General features: G+C 39.6%; 3 protein-coding genes across 5 annotated transcripts in view; 2 read left to right on the top strand and 1 right to left on the bottom strand.

The window, feature by feature from the left end:
* Positions 1–1,490: 1,490 nt before the first annotated feature.
* On the top strand, positions 1,491–2,554 carry LOC134196502 (transcription factor Sox-14-like). Its single transcript, XM_062665646.1, has one exon. It carries the CDS (start codon positions 1,655–1,657, stop codon positions 2,273–2,275), a length of 621 nt encoding a protein of 206 aa, XP_062521630.1. The 5' UTR covers positions 1,491–1,654; the 3' UTR covers positions 2,276–2,554.
* Positions 2,555–2,879: 325 nt separating this feature from the next.
* LOC134196225 (protein strawberry notch homolog 1-like) lies at positions 2,880–16,264 on the bottom strand. 3 transcript variants are annotated; one of them, XM_062665306.1, is made up of 31 exons: positions 16,106–16,264; positions 14,499–14,589; positions 14,374–14,440; positions 14,254–14,294; positions 13,826–13,912; positions 13,678–13,769; positions 13,554–13,622; positions 12,235–12,314; positions 11,951–12,063; positions 11,828–11,880; positions 10,526–10,589; positions 10,068–10,158; positions 8,344–8,423; positions 8,213–8,280; positions 8,015–8,125; positions 7,374–7,467; positions 7,188–7,307; positions 6,539–6,621; positions 6,315–6,471; positions 5,422–5,612; positions 5,270–5,355; positions 5,080–5,195; positions 4,922–5,017; positions 4,712–4,840; positions 4,580–4,641; positions 4,418–4,519; positions 4,166–4,342; positions 3,932–4,098; positions 3,757–3,862; positions 3,583–3,703; positions 2,880–3,485 (listed from the first exon to the last, which is right to left on the bottom strand). In XM_062665306.1, exons 1-31 carry the CDS (start codon positions 16,234–16,236, stop codon positions 3,003–3,005), a joined length of 3,528 nt encoding a protein of 1,175 aa, XP_062521290.1. In that variant the 5' UTR covers positions 16,237–16,264; the 3' UTR covers positions 2,880–3,002. The 3 variants fall into 3 exon arrangements, with proteins under 3 accessions (XP_062521290.1, XP_062521291.1, XP_062521292.1); XM_062665307.1 differs by lacking the exon at positions 13,554–13,622; XM_062665308.1 differs by lacking the exons at positions 2,880–3,485; positions 3,583–3,703; positions 3,757–3,862; positions 3,932–4,098 and having other exon boundaries at positions 4,209–4,325.
* A 128-nt stretch (positions 16,265–16,392) lies between these two features.
* Positions 16,393–25,722, top strand: part of LOC134196848 (midasin-like) — a 36,404-nt gene continuing 27,074 nt past the window's right edge. Inside the window, exons 1-28 of the mRNA XM_062666068.1 lie at positions 16,393–16,585; positions 16,684–16,919; positions 16,978–17,038; positions 17,257–17,303; positions 17,371–17,463; positions 17,537–17,641; positions 17,701–17,878; positions 19,109–19,324; positions 19,386–19,457; positions 20,122–20,181; positions 20,242–20,457; positions 20,513–20,643; positions 20,716–20,797; positions 20,860–20,955; positions 21,010–21,274; positions 21,715–21,775; positions 21,832–21,946; positions 22,002–22,080; positions 22,792–22,892; positions 22,948–23,084; positions 23,139–23,243; positions 23,303–23,416; positions 23,472–23,543; positions 23,607–23,682; positions 23,748–24,007; positions 24,517–24,695; positions 25,396–25,487; positions 25,544–25,660. Coding sequence (XP_062522052.1) covers positions 16,487–16,585; positions 16,684–16,919; positions 16,978–17,038; positions 17,257–17,303; positions 17,371–17,463; positions 17,537–17,641; positions 17,701–17,878; positions 19,109–19,324; positions 19,386–19,457; positions 20,122–20,181; positions 20,242–20,457; positions 20,513–20,643; positions 20,716–20,797; positions 20,860–20,955; positions 21,010–21,274; positions 21,715–21,775; positions 21,832–21,946; positions 22,002–22,080; positions 22,792–22,892; positions 22,948–23,084; positions 23,139–23,243; positions 23,303–23,416; positions 23,472–23,543; positions 23,607–23,682; positions 23,748–24,007; positions 24,517–24,695; positions 25,396–25,487; positions 25,544–25,660 — 3,465 coding nt within the window. The 5' untranslated portion in view covers positions 16,393–16,486. The remainder of the gene's footprint in view (positions 16,586–16,683; positions 16,920–16,977; positions 17,039–17,256; positions 17,304–17,370; positions 17,464–17,536; positions 17,642–17,700; positions 17,879–19,108; positions 19,325–19,385; positions 19,458–20,121; positions 20,182–20,241; positions 20,458–20,512; positions 20,644–20,715; positions 20,798–20,859; positions 20,956–21,009; positions 21,275–21,714; positions 21,776–21,831; positions 21,947–22,001; positions 22,081–22,791; positions 22,893–22,947; positions 23,085–23,138; positions 23,244–23,302; positions 23,417–23,471; positions 23,544–23,606; positions 23,683–23,747; positions 24,008–24,516; positions 24,696–25,395; positions 25,488–25,543; positions 25,661–25,722) is intronic.

Below are 25,722 nucleotides of genomic sequence, written 5' to 3'. Positions count from 1 at the left end.
TGTAGAACTAAAGGAACCTACAGCAGCATAGTTGAATATTTTAGCAGGTTTTGGTCATACACTTACCACTTTAATCACTCAGGTTGTATTCTCACACCATACCCTGCAGTCACTTCAGTCATCACCATACCATCTGGAACAGGAAGGGTTATACAACATCAGGATATTAGTAGGGTGACACCAACAGGGTTTATAGGCAAGTTCATAGTTTCCTTGTTGAAAAATCAACATTACACCTGTTGAGACCATTATGGAGTAAGTCACTATAAGAAGAACCTATGGGTATGTTTTAACAATTAATAGAGCTGGTCTGATGTCTATAAACAAAGGTACATTGAATAGTGCAATTGCTTCGACTGAATAGAATTTTGTCCTTAGCAGGGTTCTGATTTCTAGCCAGGCTCTATCCAATTTGCTACACCATATACCTTCTAAATAGATTGGAGAGATCAACTGTAAATCGAGTGACCCTGTTTACATGAGGTTCAAATGTTTTTACTTGGCTGGGCTAGCAGTGAAAGGGAAACATTCCTGAATAGAACTTACTAGATTCTGTTTGAACATGGTTGTCCCATTTCAGGATACAACTCGTTATGTGGTGTTGTCTAATGTACTTGCCTCTAATCCGATCAACATTGCCCTCAAGATGTTGCTTTTGATGATATGTCCAGTATGCTTGCTACAGGTTGTTGTACAGCTGGTCTGCATGTCTACAATGTTAATCAATTTGAGTGCAGAGGTTAGGACAAGATTCCAAATTTCCTTATGAAGCTATAGAATCCTCATTCATATGTACACACAAATTTTATCTTTTGCTACATGAGGCTTTTGCTCTAGCCATCAGCTAACATGATTTCACATTTTGCGTCATCAACTATCTTCAATGACAACAAAACATTGAGTGCAACAACTATGTACCTCGCAATAGAGCATCTGTGGTGTAGGTGTGTCTCTAGCAGATGAATAAAGGTCTCTGAACAGAAGCTGTAACACTAATGATTCCAGGTAGTTTGCATGTGTGTGCGTCAAAGCGGGACCAGTTTTGCAGAAAGGACAATTACAGTGTATAATTGAAACAATGTGGTCTGTGTGATTTTGTCAGACAGACGTGGATACGCATGCTGTTCGACCATCAATTCTCACTGGAATCACAGGTTGAGTCAGGCGTAGGCAGTTAAACACACTGCTGTGTCATTCACTCTGAGCGCACTGCCTCGTCGTAAAACAAGAAGCCATTGCGATTTGGTGCGCTTTGTCTTTTGTGTATGTATCCCTATTGAACTGATGAACACCTCGCTGCGGGTGACCGTTTGTACAATGTAAAGAACGCATGGCACGCCTTCTCTGACGTCAATAAAACCATTCAATCATTGTACGTGCAACGTATTTGTTGGGCGCGCCCCTCGATGAAGATCTCTGATTGGCTGAATGATGCGATTGAAACGATAAAAGTAGTAGGTGATAACACCAAGAGCAAACTGAGACGCATGCTGTCTTTGAGATTAATTACTTCCTGTGGAGACATACTCGTAGCACACTTAGCGCCTACTCCGTTCTTACGTCTGCCACTACGCAGGAAACAGCAGACGGCCGAAACGCTCGTTCGTGACGGTCGACTGTGCGAAGGAGGAAGCGAGAAGCACCCGTAACGACGATGGCCAAGACCATGGACCATATCAAGCGACCTATGAACGCCTTCATGGTGTGGTCAAGCGCCAAGCGCAAGAAAATCGCTGAAGAAAATCCCAAGATGCACAACTCGGAAATCAGTCGGCGTTTGGGTGCCGAATGGCGGGAGCTGTCAGAAGAAGACAAGACCCCGTACGTGGAGAAGTCCAAGAAGCTGAGAGAACAGCATATGAGAGACCACCCGGAGTACAAATATCGGCCGAAGCGAAAGCCCAAGTCTCTAGCGAGGAAAGACCGGTGTTCGTCCATGCCAACTCTTCTTGTCACCCCAGATGTTGCTACGCAACTGTACGGCGTTCGACCATCTCCCGGTCTGATGCCACCGCCTGGTTTCAGCAAGGAGCACTCGGCTTTTTCTTTCCTTCATAGTCCGTCACCTCTGCACATTCCGTCGCCTTCTATCAGCGCTTTCTCTTACGTATTTCCGACGTCACCCGGTCTGCCATTGGCCTCTGCTCATCATCCCTCGTCGGCACTGCTCTCGCCGTTCGGCTCGAGTCCGTGCTTGTGTTGCTCTCAGAGGTATGCCAGTGCGCCCGACATTCGGCGGCCTGTTCCATTGCTTCTTGTGAAGCCGGACTCTTGACAGTCGATTGCTTACTGACGCAAGTGGTGATGAGTAATGAGCATAAACATTAGGTTTCTGCCATGATACCAGAGTCAATCTGGGAGATTGGATCGAGGTTTTTTACAGGGCTGGCTGTAATATAGACTGATATGTAAGAAGCTATGTTATTGTATGTACTTTGTTGGTAAATTCTAGTTGTAGTGAGCATGTACATAGAAAGAGAAGGCTACAAAAGAGACTGTTGTATTTTTACAAGATGTAGAGCTTCGCTTTGTAAATACAGCACAGTTTGACCGACTAATGCTAGACACCGATCCTGATTGCGTTGGTCTGCTGCAAAAGTATCTGGCATTTGTGTGCCACACGCTGTTGTAACACTAATACTTCCGCCGTTCTTTGTCACTTTTGTGGTAGCCAATGACGCACAATTGTAATTGCGGCTTGATGTGAACTGTCGGGTGTGCCGTGGGGATTTCCCTCGGGATCACGTGTTTGCGCAAAAATAGAGGGGAGCGTTTTTCCTGTTTGATTCGCACCGCTGCTTGTCGCAAATTTTTTTGCAGCACGTGCAAGGGAGCGTGCGTAGGTGTGAATTCCTACCTATTAGAATTGACGTCTGTGCTGGGGACGTAACAACAATAGCGTTATTATCTCTTTGTGTCTGTTACAATAGTTCATTGTTTTGCTAATCTGACATATAAAACGCCTCTTGCCAGATATTATTAAAAACATGAAATGGCAGTAGTTAGACTCTCTTCAAGCAATCATCGATGTGTCTGTTTATGTCCAAATTAGATACAGAGGATGTAAATGTTTTTTGACATATTGGACACTGAGATTTTTCATAGGGAACTCCTTGCTTTTCACAATCACTCTCATCTGTACAGTCAGGTTTTCGTTTCGGCTTCTGTTGGAAGGCATGAGCAATGCTCAAGGTATTGTGACCTGCTGCATTACTAGCCTGCAACTTTGGTCGCTTTCGTCCCAGAGAATGACTAGTCAATGATTTGGTCACGTGCCTACTATTGACTTCAGATGTAACATCAACGTTTGCTGGTGAAATTTCGTTCTGACAACCATTTTTGCTTGAAAAGAAGAACTTCTGTATAGTTACAGGTAGAGTGGTTGCTCGAGAGAGAAATTTAGGAACAACAGGTGATTCAGGCTCTATTATGACCTCTGCAGGACGTTCAGCTACATTGCTCTCTTTGCTGGAAAGTAGAGCATGCTAGTTCAACACAACAAGCATTCAACAACACAGTAAGACAGAGTCACAACTACTCTGATTAATTTAATTAATTAATTACTATATAGTTTCAACTCACCGAGAATTGTTTCAGCTGTGATGCTACTTCTATTATCAGAGGGAGTGGATATCTAACTCCAATTATCCTCTGTCCACTGTCTAGCTGCAATCGAACAATTCGAAGTGACCTTTCATTCTTTCTGCAAGAAAACAAGTGTTGCTATAGGAAACATCGTGGATTAAGATGACCTACGTTAGATGGAGAGATTCTGCATGACGATAAAGCGTAGATTCCAATACAGACCAGATGGGAATAAGAGCGCCGCTGAGAAGATGTATTTCAGTTGTCCTGCTACCGACTGTTACAATATCAATTCATACATCATCTAATACCAAGTAGAAGAAGAGGGAACAAAACAAGTGATCACCTCGACATTTGTTTGCAGATTGGCAGTTAGCCCCGTGTATGCACTTCTCTAATGTCATATCATATTGTTTGTTCCATCCTGGTGCTGCATCAGTGGATGATATACGAACATATCTTTGCACGAGCTCTTCTTTCTCCTCCTCAAAAGGAGACTTCCCAGTGTTAGGTCTAGAATTCATACAAAATTCACTGTTGCACAATGTTCCTTACAACAATCACGACATATTTCACTTACCGAACAATTTGAAAGAGATGGGGTGCATTTGGTTTTTGAATTGCTAGGAGATGCAGCCGCTGTCCTCGTCTTTCCTTTTTTGACCAGTAGAAACCACTGTCATTGCCTTGTGCCCCTTCCAATAGTTTAGCAGCAGAAGGATAATCCACGCCTCTATCGACTAGCACAGTTAAATGCCTTACAGCAGTATAGGCAGTCAATTAGTTATATACAAACACAATCAACAGGTACATAATTTCTATGCTACAGTACTTAGTCTTCTGATGAGTCAGTCGTCCTTCTTGGAAAACAAATTGAGGTTCCTGAGTAAGTTTTACAGATGAAGCCACAATATCAGTGACGCCCTCATTGTACCTATAATATAATATAACAAACAGGTGACTAATGGGCAGCAAAAGCTAAACTAAATGATACCTTCCTTCCTGTTTGGCCACATCAATAGTCATCTTTGCTGTTTCACAAAAGTACGAGAAGGTCTAATAAGATGATGTTGCTGCATTAACGAATGCACACATTAGTGCATCATGAGAAAAGATGAGAAGATACCAGATTTTGGTGGATAACTTGTAACCCCAAGATTCTATTGAGAAACTTGCCAATGTCACCAGCATCTCTGTCTCGCACTTTTAGATCAATATCAGAGTCAGAGAGGAGACCCATCTGATGAAGACATTGCTGCATGATCACATAACAACAAAAACACAAAGACTGTGGTGCCAGTATTATTGAGTTTGTACAAGTGATTTTATCAGGTACTTGCAAGGTTTGAGTAAACTGCATGACTGACAAGCCCGCTGCTTGGGAAACCCTAGAGGTGACTGAAGACAAAAGGACACCAGGGGAGAGCCGAGACTGTTCAGAGACCATGTCTGTTATCAACCCAATCTGCTCTATTTGATCACACTACAACTCACCGCACATATTGATTCATAAACAGTCTGTAATGCAGTCCTGCCATATGGTGTATCAAAATTAAAACCCGACAAATTGACAGCAGAGGCTGCTCGTCTATCACCCTGTGTGAGAGCGCCTACAACAAGTATCCAAACAGATTCCACATTCTTAGTCTCATTAGACAGACAAAACGCGTGTATTGAGATTTACCAAGTGACTGCAGACGCTGAGCAACAGCTGCAGCAAATCTTCTCTCGCCACCCAGGTTTGTAGTGACCAATTTATAAATCGGTGCACTGACAACCAGACACAACTCTTTGCTACTCAAGCATGAGACATACAACATTCTGATGAGTTTGTACCTCGACTGATTGGAACGGTGGGTTCGTCCAAGCTGCTGGACTGCCTTATCAGCACTCCATGGCAGTTCAAACGTTAAGTGCACTCGTCTCTTGTGATTTGTGGTTCTCCTATCTGCATGGAGTGACACGCCTGTGCTGGCAGCTTCTGAGATAATAGCTATTAGCTTTGTGCCATTCAGAAAACAATTCCTCTGTATACAGCAAAAATACACTTGCATATGTAAGAAACAATACACATTAATTGTATGATAATTGAACAGCATGCTTGCAGCAGGGAGAGAATCATGCGCAGCACATAAATGGTGAGGTAATAGATTACTCTACTAGTAGAATTTGTACTGCTATTGCCATTTGTGCAATTCAACATACTAGATGCTCAAGAAACAAACACTATATCACAGTTCACCTTTGCTAAACAACAGATAACAAAAACTATAACAGTTACATAAACTAACATTAAACAGTACTAATCACCATACAACAACAACAACAACAACAACAAAGCCACAGTTATCGACATCAAAAACAACAACTCAACTGCCAACAAGTTGTAGTCTCTAGCACCATACTGTGTTAGCACAAACAGCAAACACACTGTTTAATATCAGATAAGGGTTTACTACATTATCGTAAAGGATAAGTCCATAACAAAGGCATAGACAAATATCAACATACACATAACAACATCATTGCAGCTTGCTTCCTGTTGTGTTTGCCACCATGTCAGTGCAGTTGTTAGCATAAACATGCATTTTAGATATAATACAGCATGAACCCTCCATGTTTCATATACTACAACTGCCTTTTAACTACACAACTTAATTAAAAGGCGCCAACACATAACTGTAGCCATCGTGCATATTATGCGTACACATAAGAACATGAAACACAACCTCTTTGATATTCAAACTCTCCATTCCTGTACCAGGGCAAATTTCTCGAACCTCGTATTTCAACCCTCTAGCTGTTCTTACAATTCGCCCTTGACGACCTGTCATTTCAGCCACCTGAGATGGCCCACCCAGTTTGTCAATGATGTCATCTAAAGGACTTGCACAATGCACACACACTTGTTAACTACATCAAGTGTTGTATGCAGCATCTGCATTGCTCTAACCTAGCAGGAAAGTTGCAACCTTTAGTGAAGTCCAACAGCATTTTCTTGGCTGTTACACACCACTGGTCTTGATAAGTATCTGACTAAACAAAAGCAAAATCAATATGTGGCCACATAAAATGGCATAATGATTGAATGTTTAAACTAAACCCAACTGTGTATTACTAGCCAAAGAGGTGGCCCAGTAATAATGTAGTTACCTGAGATGTGTTGGTGTGTTGGTGTAAATAGCTTGCCAACTAAACTGTATGGTATGTTTTCAGAGCATCATAGCTAGTCTTATTGAAGTTGGGATAAACCAACATCGCAACTCTAGCAAATAGATCTACCTGACGTTGTTTCTGAGCAAAACAACTGTATACATGATACCTTGGATTTTCCTTCAAAGTTATATACCCTATCTGTAGCATCTGGTAGTCACATTACAGTCAATCATGACACGAAGATTGACAAGCAAATAGACCTTAATATATTAGATTTATATTTGACTACTGAAGAAACTTCTACAAAGCTACAGCAACATTGCACTTCATTGATGATGATAGATGCAAGTGTATCATATAAAGAATTAATCGAAAGTCACATTATCAACGTGTCAATTGAATAGCCTTCATACATTACTCTTTTTATATATTGTATGTATGCTTACTTCATTTTTCATTTCTGTTGGAAAGAAACTTGTAATAAATCGCTCAAGAATTTCTTGTGTTATTGACACCCACCCACTCACCATTCCACCACTAGTTTTCATCTCAGAAACCATACTAGCCTAATAGGTAAATAAACAAAGATCTAAATGTGCAATAAATGAAGTGCAACAGAAGATAACTATCACCTCTCCTGTTGTTTGCAATCCAATAACCACACAGTTTCCAGATTCTAGTGCTTTCTTGGTCTCACTTACAATAGATGGCACTTTCATGCTTAAGCTATAAGACACAATTAATGAATGCATATGATCACACCACATAACTCGATCAAACAGCTACTTAATATTGTTGTGGCATTGTTTGACAACTATACAGTAAAGCAACCTTACTAAGTGAAGTGTTTCAATACATGGCATACTACTGTATGTCACCTGATAACTACAAGTATACTGTGTGCAATTACCTGTGCACAAACTGACTGTATGTGTTTACCACAAACAGAGTATACATGACAACAAGTAGTAATCCATTTTTATCATTTATTTATTACAGTAATCTACCAAATGTCCACTCCAATTTGCCATGGATCTGTAGCAGTTGTTTATTAATTAAATGCAATAATCATTAAACATTTTGGGGCACTTTCATTAAACGTCATACACATATCGATCAGTACAGTACTGTATGATCATTTGTTGATTCTAGTCACCACATGCCAAAATACATGTATACCAATAATTACCGGTATAGGTGTAGTGTAGCCTGATTACATGTTATCATGATATCTTAGAAAACAAGATATAATCAATAATTGCAATACATGTACCATAGCTGCTTGAAGAATCTTTGATGGGCACCCCAAAAGCTTGCATTAAGTGACTTGGATGCAGTATTAGTTCGCTTCTGGGCATGTTCCAGTGACTTACGCAGCTCATTCCTAGGCCAAACATAAATGTGCAGCATTACACACATACAGCTGCACCTACAAAGATGCCAGATGCAACAACTACAGTATATAATTTACCAAATGTGTGCAGCTGTATTGTATAGCTTCTCTTGTTCTTTTGTCAGTTTCACTTCAATCGTTTCAAACTTTAACAAACATGACACTACAGTTTGACAATCTACAAAACATAAGAAGTGCTCAATATTGACCTCAGTGTGTTTAAAACTAAGTCCTCTTGACACAAACATGCCACTTGTTTTCATCTCCATTGCAAGCATCTCTGCAGCACCTGAAACAACAAATTCAGTCACAATGATCACAGTATCACATACACATTACTGTACCCATTGCTACACTAAAACAACCAATCCCACTGACACCCAACAAACAGTCCTTAGAAATAATAATAATAATAATAATAATAATAATAATAATAATAATATATAGTCACCGCCGTGGCTTAGTGGTTAGCGACAATGGCTACCACTCCATGGTTTGGGGGTTCAAACCCCAGTGACAACAGTAAATTGTGAAACTTGTCTGTCTTTCTTTCTCATGTTTCTCTAGCTTTATCCATGAGACTATGACTCGTTTCAGTTGTTGGGGAGTTTCTGTGGTCTGGCGAACGGTCCGTTGACGATGACGTCCAGTGCTTTCCTGGTGGTCGTTGATATCCACTAGGCATGCTGTATCGAGTACGCGGTCACCGTAATGCCTGCAATCTATATCGAATTGGCTAGTCATTGATCGCCGTATGGACTACACGGAAACATGTACCCCGCTGGGCTCACCTGCCAGGTTGGTGGGCGCCCAGATGGGGGTAAAGACCCCACTTGCCCATTATGGAGGGGCATAACGACACATAATATTATGGGGGTAAAGACCCCACTTGCCCATTATGGAGGGGCATAGCGACACATATAATAATAATAATAATAATAATAATAATAAGCCCACAATAATAATAATAATGAAAATGGCTACCACTCCATGGTTTCGGGGTTCAAACCCCACTGATTGCAGTAAATTATGAAACTGTCTGTCTTTCTCTCTCATGTTTCTCTAGCTTTATCCATGAGACTATGACTCGTTTCAGTTGTTGGGGAGTTTCTGTGGTCTGGCGAACGGTCCATTGACAATGACGTTCAGTGCTTTCCTGGAGGTCATTGATATCCACTAGGCATGCTGTCCTGATGTTCGCGATCACCGTAATGCCTGCAATCTATATCGAATTGGCTAGTCATTGATTGCCTGTGTGGACCACACAGAAACATGTACCCTGCTGGACTCACCTGCTGGGTTAGTGGGCGCCCTGATGGGGGTAAAGACCCCACTTGCCCATCATGGAGGGGCATAATAACACATAATAATAATAATAATAATAACTTCTGAAGCAGGGTTTGCTTCTGGTACTTGTAATAGACTCTACAAACCAGACTGATCTGGTTGAGCATGACACATAATAGCAACATTGGCAGGAAACATGCTGAGAAGTTGGCGAATTACAACGACTTGCGAGTGGAGATAAGCCGCACATGGCATTGTCGAACACTGGTGGTTCTGGTGGTCTTGGGAGCTTTGGGCACAGTACACACAGGTATTGCACGGTGGCTGGACATTATTCCAGGTCATCACAACCTGCAGCACTTACAGAAAACAGTGCTTCTGGGATCTACTCGGATCCTTCGTAAATTCATGTCTTCTTTCTAGACAGCCATGATGGTCTAAGTACTTCTGAAGCAGGGTTTGCTTCCGGTACTTGTAATAGACTTTACAAACCAGACCAGACTGATCTGGTTGAGCACGACATAATAATAATAATAATATGTACTTTGTTTCATACCAAGATGGTAACCCGAAATAATGGGTTACACTTTAAACACCTATAATATGATAGTATGATAGTAGTGAACAACCCACAAGCATCACGTACCAAGACCTCTCCTTGTAATGCTTTCCAAAAAAGTATCAAAGCACTTAAAAGCTGTGCCTTCACCCCAAAGTCCAAGTCTTTCCATAAATGCCTACATAACACAGCAACAGCTGAGTGATACATTCTACAGAGACAGCTCTTCATAACCTATAACTGTATCTTGCTCACAAGCAAATATATCATACCATTTGCTGCCACAAACACAAGAATAAACAATCCAACTTTTGTATTCTGTATTTGTTATGTATGTAGATTCACAGTCAGTCATGTTGAAAAGACATTATAGCCATGCCCTCACAGACAATCATATAATAGCAGAATTATGAATATTGTGTTATGCACAAATGACATATTCAAATAAGTTAGAACAGTATGTTGGAAAACTCGGTGTGTTTCTATTATCAGTTCTCCTTTCCTTGACTTTAGAACTAGCCATTGAATATATACACTGTACATACCATATTCTTCACATGAGAAACTCCAGTAGCACTACAGTAAACAACTCTAGCCTTGGGCAGCATCCTAATGTCAATAAGTACAAAAACCAACTGAACAAGTGGCCACATTGTACAAAGGACAACTATAACCATTCCTTTGTATGTTACCTCACAAGATCCAGACGAACAAGCTAAACTAAGCTGCCACGGCCTCATGCTTTACAAGTATAGAAATAAATTTTGATGTATACAACTACTAAATTATTGACAACTTCACAGTGTCTATTAAATGACACTTGTACCTCTGTAAACAGCAAGCATTCCAATAGTTAAAATAAAATAAATGGAATGATTACGTAACCCGCTGACTGTGCAAGTATTACAATTCACAATCACAAATGAACAATTAATTCATGCATACTTGACATGAAATATTGCAAAAAGGTAGAATATCTTCTTAGCAACAGTAAAAAACAACTGTTTCAATGTGAAAAAATCTTAGTGAGATAAAGTTCTATATCAACATGTGCAAGATTCCCATCATTTTCTTTTTCTTGTTAGACCTTACCAAATAGACATACTATCCTTCTACATGTATATGGGCTAGATGTAGAAGGTAGAAACACTACCTTCCCAACCAACACAACTGTAACCTGAGTCTTGGTTTTAACTTACATAAGTATAGGCCCAGTTATCATATGATTAGCATGCTATATGGTTTTACCAGCGTGAGGGGTGGGGTTATCACCCAAAGTAAAGCCGAGGGCTATAACCTTGCTCAGAGTGCTGACAACAGCCATATAGCAAGCTAATTATACGATAAATTATTTATACCATGATGAAGTGACGTGTAAGTATAAGTGTGAGTGCGATAATAACCGGAAGTAACTTATTGCATACTTGCTGCACAATAAGTCATATACACCACTTCAATACGTGCTTGTGACTGGTCGCATGTCACGTGACCATGGTATAATAGTATATAATCTTCATTGATGTAAGAAGTGGCAACAGTATAGTACCAGGCTAAACTGGCTAAACTGTACTCTTTACTATGTACAAAGACAAATACTTCAACAGAAGTCATTTCAATTCTCATTTCTGCAAATCACAGTCTTATGAACAAAATCTGCAAGATTATCAAAAGGTCATCTCATCAATCCAATGTTTCAGAAGACATTAACTCTTTGATTTTGGCAATTTGTATAAACAGAATAATGATTTAGATATCGCTATAATATGAAAGCAAGACACACCTTGCCTTAAAACAAGCCTTGATGCTAGAAAATGTCTAGAAAAGAAGCAATATGGATGCAGCATTACCTTTGCAATGTTGACACAGCAACTGCAACCTTTGTGCTGGTTTTCTCGTTATTCTAACATAACAAACAACACCATGACCAACATAACAATGCAAGAGTGTCTGACATCATCACAAAGACTTACAGGATTGTAGTTTTTAGCTCGGTGACATTCATCAAAAATCAAACAACCACTAAATTCTAGTCCCCCACACCACTCAATCAGCTGCTGAAGCCGAGTACGTCGTGACCCACCTGCTGTAACATCACAAACAATCAGCAAATGTTATGAGTTTAGCTTCATTTTATCAACAAATGGCTAATAACAATAAACTTTATGCCTGTAAACAGTTGTTCATAAAGTCATTTCCAATAGTCCAACAACTGAAGATCACATAAGAGCTAGATTATCTAATGATTTCATCTCACCTTGTTGCACTGACGATACAAGCGTGGCGTAAGTACTAAACACCACACCGTCCTTTAAATCAGCTGGAAGACCAAACACCCTAACACAAAACATTCATAAACCAACAAAGATTGAATTTCATTCTTGCTTGACTTTGATTTATGCATTTAGAAATAGCTGTTCAATTGCAATCAAATTAAGTTACTGTAAGCACAACATGCCACACCACTTGGCACATGCTCCTCCTTGTATACAATTGACATTCTGTTAAATAACAATTTAACAAGGCAATAGAACTGCCATAACCAACAAGTTAAACTATACTACAGAAAGATTGGTATATAACAAGAAATGATGCAGATATTTACTTCTGCACAGTTAATGTTGAATGTAACAAAGCTGAAAAGCACTTAGGCTAAAAAATCAAATTTAAATAATAATAATATATTTTTATCACACCACATCTGGTGTAGTTCCCTCATAGGGGCAACATAAAACAAACGCACATGTAGACAAATGACATAACTAACACACAAAATCACTTAACCAACACATAAAAATATTACCATCTACCATATCCAATCCGTATCCAGGATAACTACGTCTAACTATTAGCAATGCCAGTCCTCTCACAAGTTCATTTCTTGATTCTGTGGCCCGTTTAAGGAATTTAGCCTCTAGTATTTTCATCGTAAGAGATGCCTCAACAAATCCTGAAATTCTTTCCGCTATAGAGTCTCTTTGTCTCATACCAAGCCCACGACGAATACCTTTTTGATACGCTGTGTTAACAGACGTCTCTACTACACTTCGTTCAAAATTCCACAAATGACTTCCAAATGCAAGACCTGGAAATAGTTGACTTTCCATGATCGTCATCCACACACTATCTTTTGAACAACTTCCACCAAGTCGGCTAATGACACCATTCACAGCAGCATACAATTTTCTTTTCTAGCCTCCAATGTGCTCTGTACCATACAGCAATCATTCATGATGACACCCGAATGTGTTATTTCCGCCTTGTTTGGTAATCTATTGCCATTGAGAAAGACATCTAATTCACTAGAGTGTTTCCATCGTCTCTGCTTGAATGTAATCACGACACTTTTTGGTGTTGTATATCAGATGATGCTCATTTGCATACGTAGTACATATATCTAGCATTTGTTGTAGTCCAGCAACATTTGGAGACACTAGTGTTATGTTGTCTGCGTAAGTCAAGCACCAAAGCTTGACAAAATTTTTAGAATCATTTATGATTACTGCAAAGTCTGCCTTTCAGCTAGGTATGGTCTAGTATAAGCACTACAAGCATATCCTAACTTCATAAACCTACTTTGTTCCCTTATCTAGTTGTTGACAACCACTGATTACTTTGATGTAACAACCAATGTCTTCTAGATCTCTAAACAAGAAGCCCCTTATAATTGAACTTATTATGTGTGACACAGACTACTAACCGTTTAGCATCTGCTCTCAAGTCAGATGATATACTAAACCACAAATGTTTGAATCGTCCTCGAACATAGTTATCAAATATAATTCCTGCAATCTGTAAATAACATCTGGTACCATCCCCAAAAATAAAACGCATTCAAGCATTATTACTTGTCTGCCTTTCCCTACTCCAGCTGCATCACCTATGAAGAAACCAGCTCTTGTGTTGTTAGGAAGAATCATTTGATGGCGTTGACACTACATAAAACACACGTACAATTCTTTAGTTTATATATGTATGTGCATGTACATATCATCATCAGTGCATCTTATCAACATCAAGATGAAATGCTGCTCTAGGTAGGTACTCTTTGCATGCTCTAACACAAGAATAAACTCAACCCATTGCGTAAAAAGAAAAGGCTGTTGCTTGAAACAAAGTAACTTAAATTAGTCAATAAGAATGTTGGGCCAACTTGCTACAAGGTTTGGAAAAATGCAAGTACAGTTTGCATTGAAGAGAAAAGATGAGACTCAAGAGGCTTACAAAGCATGGAACATCAGAAATTGTTTGTGCTAACACAACATAATGTACTCACAGCATAAGCAATGCCCTCCAGCTGCAAATCAGTGAGATGACCTACAACATGACAAAATTTCCTTGACTAATGATCATTAATTAATAAAGAAGTTGACCAAAAAAGATAATACAACTGTACCAGATGTAATAACTTCTTGAGGAATAGCATTAGGAAGACCATATGTCAAGGGTGGCAATAACAGTGACTAAACAAATTGTAAACAGTAACAATATTACTTAGTTACTTTGACCCACAACACTTACTGCAAGAGAAGATGCCTCCACTATGTCACTAGGATGAGATAATGATCCTTCCAGAAGTGAAGTACACTTATAAGCCACATAGACCTCATCGCTATCAGCAATAAACCAATAACATGTAGCAATAAACCAATAACATGTAGTACGTAAATGCATTAATTAAGCAATATACCAGAACCTTTGTAACAGCTGGCCATAGTTATGTATTCAGTTCACCATTTTGATTTTATCATAAACTGTTGTTGTGTCTGTTACAATAATATTACCTATATTCAAGGAACAAGGTGCATTTAAACTCATCAGTCCTTTTTACCTAAAAAGTTGCCAGCCAGATTTTGTCTTTTGTTTATGATGTTCATTATATGTGTAGTATGATGCCTCGAATACTAAACCAGTCCATTTCCCAAATTAGATTAGGGTAGTGTATTTTAATGCAAGTAACAAATCAAATACATGTTCCATTCTGTGGTATGTTTCTTAATTTTTTTATAGATTTAGAAATTAAATTAAAGCATTAGCTTAATTAAGGTGACAAACTCTATGGCAATTGTATATTGACTGCATTCAATAACAGTGCTCATTCAAGATGATCTTAAGTCTAGTGGGCTGCCACCCTAATAGCAGTAATTGCCTAGCATAGCAAGTCACACAACAGAAAGGGGCGTGGTCATATAGGCTATATATCGAGGTCTCGGTATGTGTGTGTGTGTGTGTGTGTGTGTGTGTGTGTGTGTGTGTGTGTGTGTGTGTGTGTACACGAACCTCATTTCTCCTCCCCACAACCACACTTCATTATAAGACCTACTTCAAAAAATCGTTTCCGTGTCCGACTGACAGAACTGAGTGCATACTTATACTGTACATTTCAATAGTCCCCCTGATCACGATCGCATAACGACGACTACCTACCAGGCTTCTATATACATAAATTACGGTAATCTAAATTACAAGGAAGTTTGCACGTTTACTTCCATGACAGGGTTCAACAAATACTTATTGTCTATCTACAGTGTGGTGTTTCAGTAGACAGTCAGAAAACTCTGCTGCGACCTGTTACTCACAAACGTGAGGCACCACCTACAAATACCATACAACTAGTTAATACTACAACCTACTAAAAGACAAGGTCACTCTACAACCAGCAGGTCCACAAGGTCCACAATACATAATAACATAAGACTGAACATTCAAGTACAGAGAGGACACGTATTCAAATATATACACGAAAGCAGTTCAACGAGATAAACTAAAGGTGAAAAGTAACATATAGACTTTGTATTTCTAATTTGTTTTCCTGTGTTCTTATATTATATTATTATTTTTCTACACCTGTTTCTACTAGACATGTAAACTTAACCATAGCATCAGCAAATCATTTATAACGTATCAATGATCAGTCTGCAGTTATATGTAGCTCCAATCTAGCATACCCTTATAACTAAAGAATTATTTACTATTACGTAATTATGTGCTTCTAGCTAGAGCAGTTTTACAAGATAATAGTACGTATAAAATACAAGATATATAAACAGAGAGTAAACTCCAAGTATAGAAAAGCCGTGTATTCAAACTACTACGTATACGTAACAGTTGAGTGTGATGTCGCTCACCTTACGGTCTCGGTCACTTCTTGCTCGCTCATCTTTGCAATCTCTTCCTGTTCTTCGCTCGCTTCCACTACTTGTACTAGAGTGTTTGATTGCTTTGGAGGTGGCTGAGGGCTGTCTCTACTGCAAGACATGTTGCTGATACGATGCGCGCCCAGCAGAGTACGGGAACACAAGCACACGCTAAGCACGTGCCAGTCACGTGGTAAAGTAGATAAACTACCTAACTAGGTTTGCAACATTGTAATGATTTGTACATCTATATCTTAGTGCTCGAGGAATTGAGCTACGACATTAGAGTTTTTCTATCTGACTTGCTTGCCTAGAAGCAAGCTTGTTGCTCGAGGAGAGTGGGTTATACGGGCTACTGTCTAGCTGGAATCGATGGAGTGTTCTGATATTTGGAGACTTCACAATGCCGTATCGCATTTTGAATCGAAGAAACGTATTTTTTCCGTATTGAGCAAGCATAAACTAAGTCAGGTGAATCTATGCTTCTACTCTTGTGTTGCACACGTGGTCTGATTTGTGTCAGTTGCTGTTTGTGCTGCTTCTCATCACGTTGTTCGTCTGTTTGTTAGTCGTCAATTGTGCTCATAAGTTCTCGAGCGGCAGAAGACATTTCGAGTGCAATTGGTTCGGTGTTGTTGTCTTCTTCGTCTGACGACGTTGTGCAAGTTGTGAAACAAGCCTGTCAATGGTTGACGTTGGCTGTTGCATCTGCAACAACAGATGTTTCCTCTCTACCAGCAGAACTGCAAGAAAATTTGCTCGTGAACCTTACTGGCGTTGTTACTGCTGCACCTCACCTTACAGAGTGTGTCTGCGTGGAATGGTTATCTAGATTTGAAATTCTACAGTGCAGTTTCTGTCAGGTTTGTTGCTCGAGCTTTTAAAGACGTGCCATTTCCTTTGAGAAGGATGTGTGTAACTCAGGTGAAGTCTGGCATGTCAATTTCATATTTGAAATACAATAATGGATATAGTTGATCGAATGACAGTCATTGAATATAGATGTTTGCAGTTATGAAATTACAGACAGTTATTTCAACAAACTACTTTAATGTCATATAATGGGCATTAATGTGCTACTTTTCTGCATGTGGTGCATTTCAATACAGATTAGGTTCTAATTGTTTTATGTATTTGATCAGCAGCAAGACTCGGTGAGGACATCATCTGTTATTCGTGCATTATACAGGTAGAGTCATGCAAGACGTTGGCTTCCTATATGTTGTCAATGCTACACATGCTTAATTTGTGACAAGGTTGCTGCTGCTGTCAAAGGACATACTGTCTCACATATGGGATTGGGGTGATGTGGTATATCTGCTAGGAAATAGCGAATCAGATATCAGATGGTAAGTTAATTGTTGCATTTATTTGTTTACAATTAATAATATTTTGTATTTTGTGTGTAATACTGTGTTCTAGGTATGCCATTGAAATTATTTCTCTATTAGTCAATCTTCAGGAGGACAAGAAGATAAAACTCAGGTCATATTTTATCTCTAATGAAGCCGAAGCTGATCATCTAAGGTGTATTGCCTTTAGTTTATTATCATTACACATTTTAGTTAACATTTGTTTTTATGTAGTGTTGATTTTGAAGAACTGCTAGAGAGCAATAGGTTTTGGAGACAAGGTGGGCATCACAAGTTGAATCAAGACAACGAACTATTGGTGGTGGTTGACAGTAGTCCTAGTTTGCCTGTTGTCAGCATAGCTGGGATTCATTTGACAATACAAAGATCTTTGTTGGAGTCAAGGACATTGGTAAGTGTAGTCACAATTTATTTTGTCTAGGTTTATTTGTATTTCAGGTAGTATTACACACACATACATACACACACACACACACACACACACACACACACACACACACACACACACACACACACACACACACACACACCTAAAAAATCTAAACCTAAATGTCAGGAGCTGCCTCTCAGAAGTCACGCCCCCAGCTGTTAAGCTGGCCTTGTGCGCTACTCAGGAACTCTGGGCCTGCGCTAGCAAACTCCTGGAGCCGGGCCAGGCGCTTGCAGGAGCACCAACTTGTGAAGCCTACTGTGGTGTGAGCACCCGAAGTCTTACCAGGACCCCAGTGACTGATGTCACGTCACAGCCGATGGCTGCTTAGGTCCCCGGTCAATGACCAGGTACTCATTTATACTCCTGAGTTGAGAGAAGCAAATGTGTGTTAGTTTCTTGCTTAAGGAAATTATGCCATAGCTCGCCATCACTGAGACTTGAACTTGCGACCCTTCAAGGTCCCGGATGTAAACACTCTATAAGATGATTCTCTAACCAACTGAGCTATCGCACCACACACACACACACACACACACACACACACACACACACACACACACACACACACACACACAGCAGCAGCAGCAGTGGCGTCGCGTGGGTGCAGAAAGTGGTGGGGCTGACTCGCTGCTGAGACTTCGGCTCCAGTCTTTGAAATTAAAAATTTTGAAAACGCCCCGAAAGAGTGGTGGGGCTTCAGCCCGCTCTAGCCCCTATTACGCGACCCCGCTGCACACACACACACACACACACACACACACACACACACACACACACACACACACAGCAGCAGCAGCAGCAGCAGCAGTGGCGTCGCGTGGGTGCAGAAAGTGGTGGGGCTGACTCGCTGCTGAGACTTCGGCTCCAGTCTTTGAAATTAAAAATTTTGAAAACGCCCCGAAAAAGTGGTGGGGCTTCAGCCCGCTCTAGCCCCTATTACGCGACCCCGCTGCACACACACACACACACACACACACACACACACACACACACACACACACACACACACACACACACACACACACACAACTTCACGCACATACACTCGTAGCTCTGAAGCGAGTAGAACACAGCTTCATTACTAGTTAAATAGAAAGTTGGTGTAGGAGCTCTTACAATATCTTATAATGCTGTGGCTAAATTGTGGTCATTGTTTGTTTCACTGACTTTAGTGTCATTTATGTATAGCTTTGTGGAGACGGTTCTCTTGTACTGACACCGTCTACCTGTCGTAATCTCCGGAGTTTGGCACTTGCCATCTCATTACAGAAATGTGCAGTTTTACTGGAGGGGCCAGTTGGCACTGGCAAGACTGTTCTTGCGGAATGTATGGCAGCAGTGTTAGGACGCTCTCACTATCCTTTGATTCTCAAAGTTCAACTTGGTGGTCACACAGATAGCAGGGTAATCTATTACTATCAGGGTAGTTTACTGGTTTACTATCTTGTGAGTTGAAATTTTTTAGTCACTAATAGGGATGTATCAGTGCTCTGACAGACCTGGAGAGTTTTTTTGGCAACCTGGTGTCTTAACCGAGGTATCATAATATTGTGTGTCAATATCTTTATTGTTGGCTGATGGAATAGTGTCTATATCTGATGCAATTGAAATGTTAAAATTTTATGTTGTATATGAAGGCATTTTGTTTTAATATACGAAGTGACTGACATCAGATTATAGTGTGGCTTGTTTACTGTTAGCATTCTTGGTATGCACGTGAGACATATTGTGGTGTTTACATGACACGTCTGTATTAAATCTGGCATTAAATGAATTAATGAAATTGGTATTCTAGATGTGCTTAATGGAACGACACTTGAACGTCTTCATGTCTTATTCTTGTCCGTATCTCAGAATTGTCCATATCTAGGATAAACACATTTTACAAGCAGTAGATCAGTTTGAATGGTGTTGAAAGCTCTTTCTCGTGTGAAAATTAGATTACACGAGACTGAATATGTACGTACTGTACGTGTATATCCATGCTGCATTTTTCATTTAGACGTGTAATACAGTACCTAATGCATGATTACATGTACAGCTGATTGCACACGTTCTCACGGGTGCCCAGCATACAGATGTGCCTGTATCTTGGACAACCGGATAAGAGATGTTTGAGTGTATACCACAACTTTAGTCATGTAATAGGGTTAAATATATTGTCTCTATTTTTTGTATTAGTTTATTGATGTCATTTTCAGGCTGTCACGAAGGGTTACTGGATACTACTGGAAGATATTGACTCTGCTCCAGTAGAGCTTGTGCGGCATTGAATTATAGGTGCTTATTTCGATAGGTTTAAGGAGACTTTTGCATGTTAGATGTCACTTCTGATTCCTCTTATGGAGACAGGCAGATTGAACATTCCGAGTTATGGAGCAACGCTGAAAGCTACCCCTGGGTTCCAATTAATAGCAACTCAAAGGACATTGTCAGCTGGAAGCAGTCGTGTAAACCTGGGCACTCAGATGAGACAGACAAATGCATGTTGGTCACATGTTGTATTGGAACCAATGAGCAATGATGAGCTTGTGCAAGTGTGTGAACTCAAACCTTTGGAAGGCATTTGTGTTTGACATATATATTATCTAGGTTATTGGGACTCGATTTCCATCTTTGCGGACGTCAGCTACTAAGCTGGTAGAGATATTTTGCTTTCTATCAACAGAAATGCACAGTCAGCCTATGCCATCTCTGAGTCGGAGACGAGATTTATCTCTACGGTACACTTTAGACTACATTAAGACTACATTACGTAGCATTTGTTGTGATTATTGTGATATATGTCTTGGTAGTGATTTAATCAAGTTGTGTGAGAGATTGACTTCAAAGAATGATGGGGAAGTGATGACTGTGACTGTGTCACTCTTACAAGATGTAACTGGATGTAAAACTAGTGTTGTGTCTATAGTGAATTATAATTTATTGTTTGATTAAAGGTGATGGACTGCTTTTTGGTGTCTGCACCAACATTACAGGAACTTCAACAAGCTGCTTGTGCAGTTGGTTCTTTGCTTGGATTTAATGCAGACAAGGTTAAAGAGTTTCTGGTAATTAATGACTTTTGCAGTCTAACTTTATTTGTGTAGGTACGTTTTGTGTGCTTAAATATGAAACCAAGTCTTGAGCTTTCTCAAAGTCATGTTACTATTGGTCGAGCAACTCTATCTGTGTTGCCGGATAAGTTACCATTGAAGGAATTTGGACGTCCTCATGGTCACGCTCTTACTCGCCATGTTATGGTGTTACTTGAACAACTAGCAGTCTGTGTACAACAAGGTGAACCAGTTTTATTAGTTGGAGAAACAGGAACAGGAAAGACATCAACTGTCCAACATCTGTCAAGATTGACAGGTATTTTTGTTCTGTGGTGTATCTTTAAATGGTTCAATCTCATTTATTGCATGAATGCATTATTACCTAAGGCCAAAGTTGAGGCTACAAGGCACAAGTGTTATCTCAGTTTCTCTTGATTATGTTGTAACAATCTGTAATTGTTTGTTTAGTCTCTTGTTAAGTCTGCATTGACTTAAAGTTCTAAGCTGTTTGTTGTACTACGTTCGTTGAGTAATATGAAGTAACTGGCTGAGTTGGATAATTGGATGCTCCAACCTGATAATTGCTCAGGAAGTACTCTAGTACTGGTAGTCACTAAGGTACTTGGTATTTTCATCAGTAATTCAATTATGCCGATGGCCTGGTCTTGTAGTCTATCTTATTTGTACATTTCAGTGGCAGTTTTCACATTTACTGCAATTTATAAAATGTTAGTTTCATAATTTTTGAAATTTTAGGTCATCATCTTACTGTGCTAAACTTAAGTCAGCAATCAGACAGCAGTGATCTTCTTGGAGGGTTTGTTTTATTACATGACGAATATTGCACTATATAGGAGCTGTTTTCATGCTTAGGTTTAAACCAGTTGATCTGCGCAAAGTTGTTGGTGATGTTAGAGACCAGTTCTTAGAACTGTTTGGCAGAACGTTCTCAGTGAAGAAAAATGTTCAGTTTCTTCGGCATATTCAGGCAAGCTAATTAAATTTGTTTTATCTGAGTTGTAGTATTGTGATTGTTGCTGTAGGACTTATATACAAAGTTTGATTGGGAAACTCTACTGAAATTGATGTGTCACTGTTTGTCGGCTGGCAAGAAGAAATCAGGTGGCTATAATATTGGAATAATGAATGTAGCAGTAGTATAGTGGTAGAGCCTTTTGCTTACCATAAATTGTTATTAATCAAAGTATAGTGAATTGATTGGTGAGTTAGTTGGTGGGTTATATAGTGGGTATTGCATTTCTAATTAGCCAAGAATCCAGAAATTGCTTCAGACAGGCATACTTAGACATGCAGTCTAACATGATGCATGCGAGGATGTTCATAATAGGAAGTATTATGTAATTGGAAAACATTCATGCAAATACTGTTTCTTACATCTGACTGGCCAAGGCTTTGCTGAGGTTTACTGAATTTTTGTTGGTATTGGAGAATGGTCTCAGATGTGTACTCATCACACCGTTTATTGTCTATGGGTATGCTAGAGGAATTCTTACAGCTGTGCGTTGAAATAATGGCACTGTCTGTATTGCATAAAATTTTGCATCATGGCTGTAACTATCAAGGTACAGTGGCAAAGATACGTAGCTTTATAGCATGCTGAAGAGCATACTCAAGCTTTTCAACTTTCAGTGTGCACATGACATTGATTCACATTGCGTGTTTGGTTGTGTGGTCATTTTGGAATAGAAATTGTAGTTTTGTTAATGATCTAACTCATAAACAATAATGATTGAATAGCGAATGATTGCGTTATTGCAGAGCAGAGGGGTTAAGGCATATGGTGAGTTCATATATGGGTTGTATGTTGTAAAGGAACTGTAGCTAGTGAATGGGAGACCCTCGGGCTAGAACTTCAGCAACTGATGGCAAAGCTTCGAGAAGCAAATACTTCATTTGTCTTTGCCTTTGTTGAGGTTGTCTTGAACGATTGTCATGCTCTGTTTGTATCTAACTAATTTTTTAATTTAGGGCAAGGTTGTTGAAGCTGTAAAGAACGGTAATTGGATTCTGCTTGATGAAATCAATTTGGCATCTTCAGAGACGCTTGATTGTCTCAGTGGTCTCTTAGAAAAGGGAAGGGAATCTGCTGTTCTACTAGAAAAAGGGTTTGTATTGGAAACTGTCTATTCAAGTTGCTGTAATGTAACAGCTATTGACAGGGAACTTCAGCCTGTTCCTAAGCACTCAGAATTTCGTTTGTTTGCATGCATGAATCCAGCCACAGATATTGGTAAACACGATTTGCCAATTGGAATAAGAAGCAGGTCTTAATGAAAGTAGTTCAATGGATTAAAATGACATGCAATGACTGTTGCATTGTTAGGTTTACAGAGATTTATGTCTCAGACATGAATGATCCATCTGATTTGAAACAGCTGGTTTTGGAGTACTTGCAAGCTTTCACATTGACTGCTAAACAACTGAACAGTATTGTTTCGTAGGGAGAATTCAATCTTCTGTTGTGCAGATCTAACGTGATTTTCTGTGTGCAGGCTGTATGGAGCTTTGCGAGATCTTGCACAACAAAAACTTGTTGATATTGGAGGACACAAGCCTCACTATAGGTTACAATGACTTTTGTCTGATAATAGTGGATTACGTAAATTATGATTTTAATTCTTTATCAGCCTTCGCACTCTCTGTCGAGCTCTCACATTTGCTGTTTTAGTAAATTGTGGCAGTGTGCTGCGATCTTTGTATGAGGTCAGTTCTATAGTACAATATGGGAGTATGACAGTTTGATTAGTCAGTTGTACTAAACTTGTTAGGGATTCTGCTTCAGCTTTACTTCACAGCTTGACAGGGCATCTCATGTCCTGGTTTTACGGATTGTGGCTGGTCATTTGATGTGCAGTGTGCAGTTGCTTCAGCAGCCTATTCCTAGACCTATGCCTCATAGTGATTATGTGAACATAGAGGGATATTGGCTTAAAAAGGGAGACCAAGAAGCAGAGTCACCAGCAGACTTTGTGTTGACAGAGACAGTGAAAGCAAATCTGAGGGATGTGGCACGTGTTGTGTGTGTCAGGTAATGCTATATGATTTCAACTGTGCGCATGCTGTCTATTTTTGCATATTTTCTTGATCTAGCAATAATAGAACAAGATCAGATTTGCACAACTTTAATTTTAAGGGATTTGTTTTAAGTTTAATGCATTGTTTGATTTGTACATAATAATGTAGTAATGGTATCATTTGTCATAGAGAATGTGACAGACTTTGAAGTGAAATTATTTTCTTTTGGTTATTATCTCGTTTTCTCTTTTGCTTTCTTAATTTAATAACAATTTGAGAGTATGCAGTTAAGTTTTGAGTGACCAGCTTTATGTGCAGTGTTTCATGAGAAATTTGGACAGAAACTGCAAGACTATAATTATTTCTTGTAATTTCATTGAAGTGGTAAATATTGCTGTTGCGCTATAGCTTTAATAGATGCACATCAAAATGTAAATTTGTTGTACTGACACGATATGAACAATTGGTCATGTGTGTATATATGATATTATGGGTTTCTCTAGCTAATTTAGTTTCTTATAGGAGATATCCACTGTTGCTGCAAGGCCCAACATCTGTTGGCAAGACAAGTCTAATTCGATTCTTGGCTCAACTTACTGGTCATCGATGCATTCGAATTAACAACCATGAACATACTGACTTGCAGGAGTATGTTGGATGCTATGTGGCTGATCAGCATGGAAAGTTGGTTTTTCAGGAAGGTAAGACATGTAGAATCAGCATGGAATGTTGTTTGTAGCAAAATAGTTCATGTGCTTGTAGCAGCTTACAATCAGAGTAAAATCAATACTTAAAACGAGAGGCGATTATTTTGTGTGTGTGTGTGTGTGTGTGTGTGTGTGTGTGTGTGTGTGTGTGTGTGTGTGTGTGTTTGCGTGCGCGTGCATGCATGTGTGCATTCGTGTGTGTGTGTGTGTGTGTGTGTGTGTGTGTGTGTGTGTGTGTGTGTGTTTGCGTGCGCGTGCATGCATGTGTGCATTCGTGTGTGTGTGTGTGTGTGTTTGTCGCTATTGGCAGAAATGATTGCTTACCAACAGAAATTTATCTAAAGCTATCAAATTAAAGGCATTCAGAACACTTGTTCTCCCAGTGCTATTGTACAGCTGTGGAACTTGGCTGTGAAAAAATACATTCGAAAGCTGAAGACTTTTTACATGAGATGCATAAGAACATTTCTGGGAGTGACAAAGTGGCATAAAATGACTTAAATCTAGCAACAGCCAAAGAAGACCCAATAGAGTTAAAGATACGAAGACAGATTGGTTGTACCCCATTATATGTTTTTAGTGTTTGTGCTTGAGTTAATGGTCTTTTTCTTTCCTGTGTCGAAGGGAATGACATCAACTATATATAATAGTATATTACTATTGTTGCATAGATTGTGGTTTATGTTGCATTTAGGGCCACTGGTGGATGCCATGCGCAATGGCTACTGGGTGATTTTGGATGAGCTGAATTTGGCCCCAACAGATGTACTAGAAGCATTGAATAGAGTATGTGAATGGGTAGACATCATAGGAAAATTTTGTTTAGTGTATAGTCTTTTTAGGTGCTTGATGAGAATCGAGAACTTTTTATCACAGAAACTCAGGAGGTTGTAAGGGCCGAAGCAGGCTTTATGCTGTTTGCGACACAGAATCCTCCTGGTCAGTATGGAGGACGGAAGGTTGCTGGCTGCAATGAAATATTAGTTGAGATGTGGTGTTGCATGGTATTTCTGTACTTTTG

This window comes from Corticium candelabrum, chromosome 21 (genome assembly GCF_963422355.1).
Source record: "Corticium candelabrum chromosome 21, ooCorCand1.1, whole genome shotgun sequence".
NCBI lineage: Eukaryota > Metazoa > Porifera > Homoscleromorpha > Homosclerophorida > Plakinidae > Corticium > Corticium candelabrum.
This window is presented reverse-complemented; position numbering and strand designations above follow the sequence as displayed.

Coding starts and splice junctions, on each gene's coding strand:
- LOC134196502 (XM_062665646.1), top strand. CDS start 1,655: ATGGCCAAGACCATGGACCATATCAAGCGACCTATGAACGCCTTCATG.
- LOC134196225 (XM_062665306.1), bottom strand. CDS start 16,236: ATGTCTTGCAGTAGAGACAGCCCTCAGCCACCTCCAAAGCAATCAAAC. Junction 10,590..11,827: donor GCTGTGTCAACATTGCAAAG/GTAATGCTGCAT, acceptor TATTGACATTAG/GATGCTGCCCAAGGCTAGAG. Junction 8,281..8,343: donor TTAGTTTTAAACACACTGAG/GTCAATATTGAG, acceptor TGTTTGTTAAAG/TTTGAAACGATTGAAGTGAA.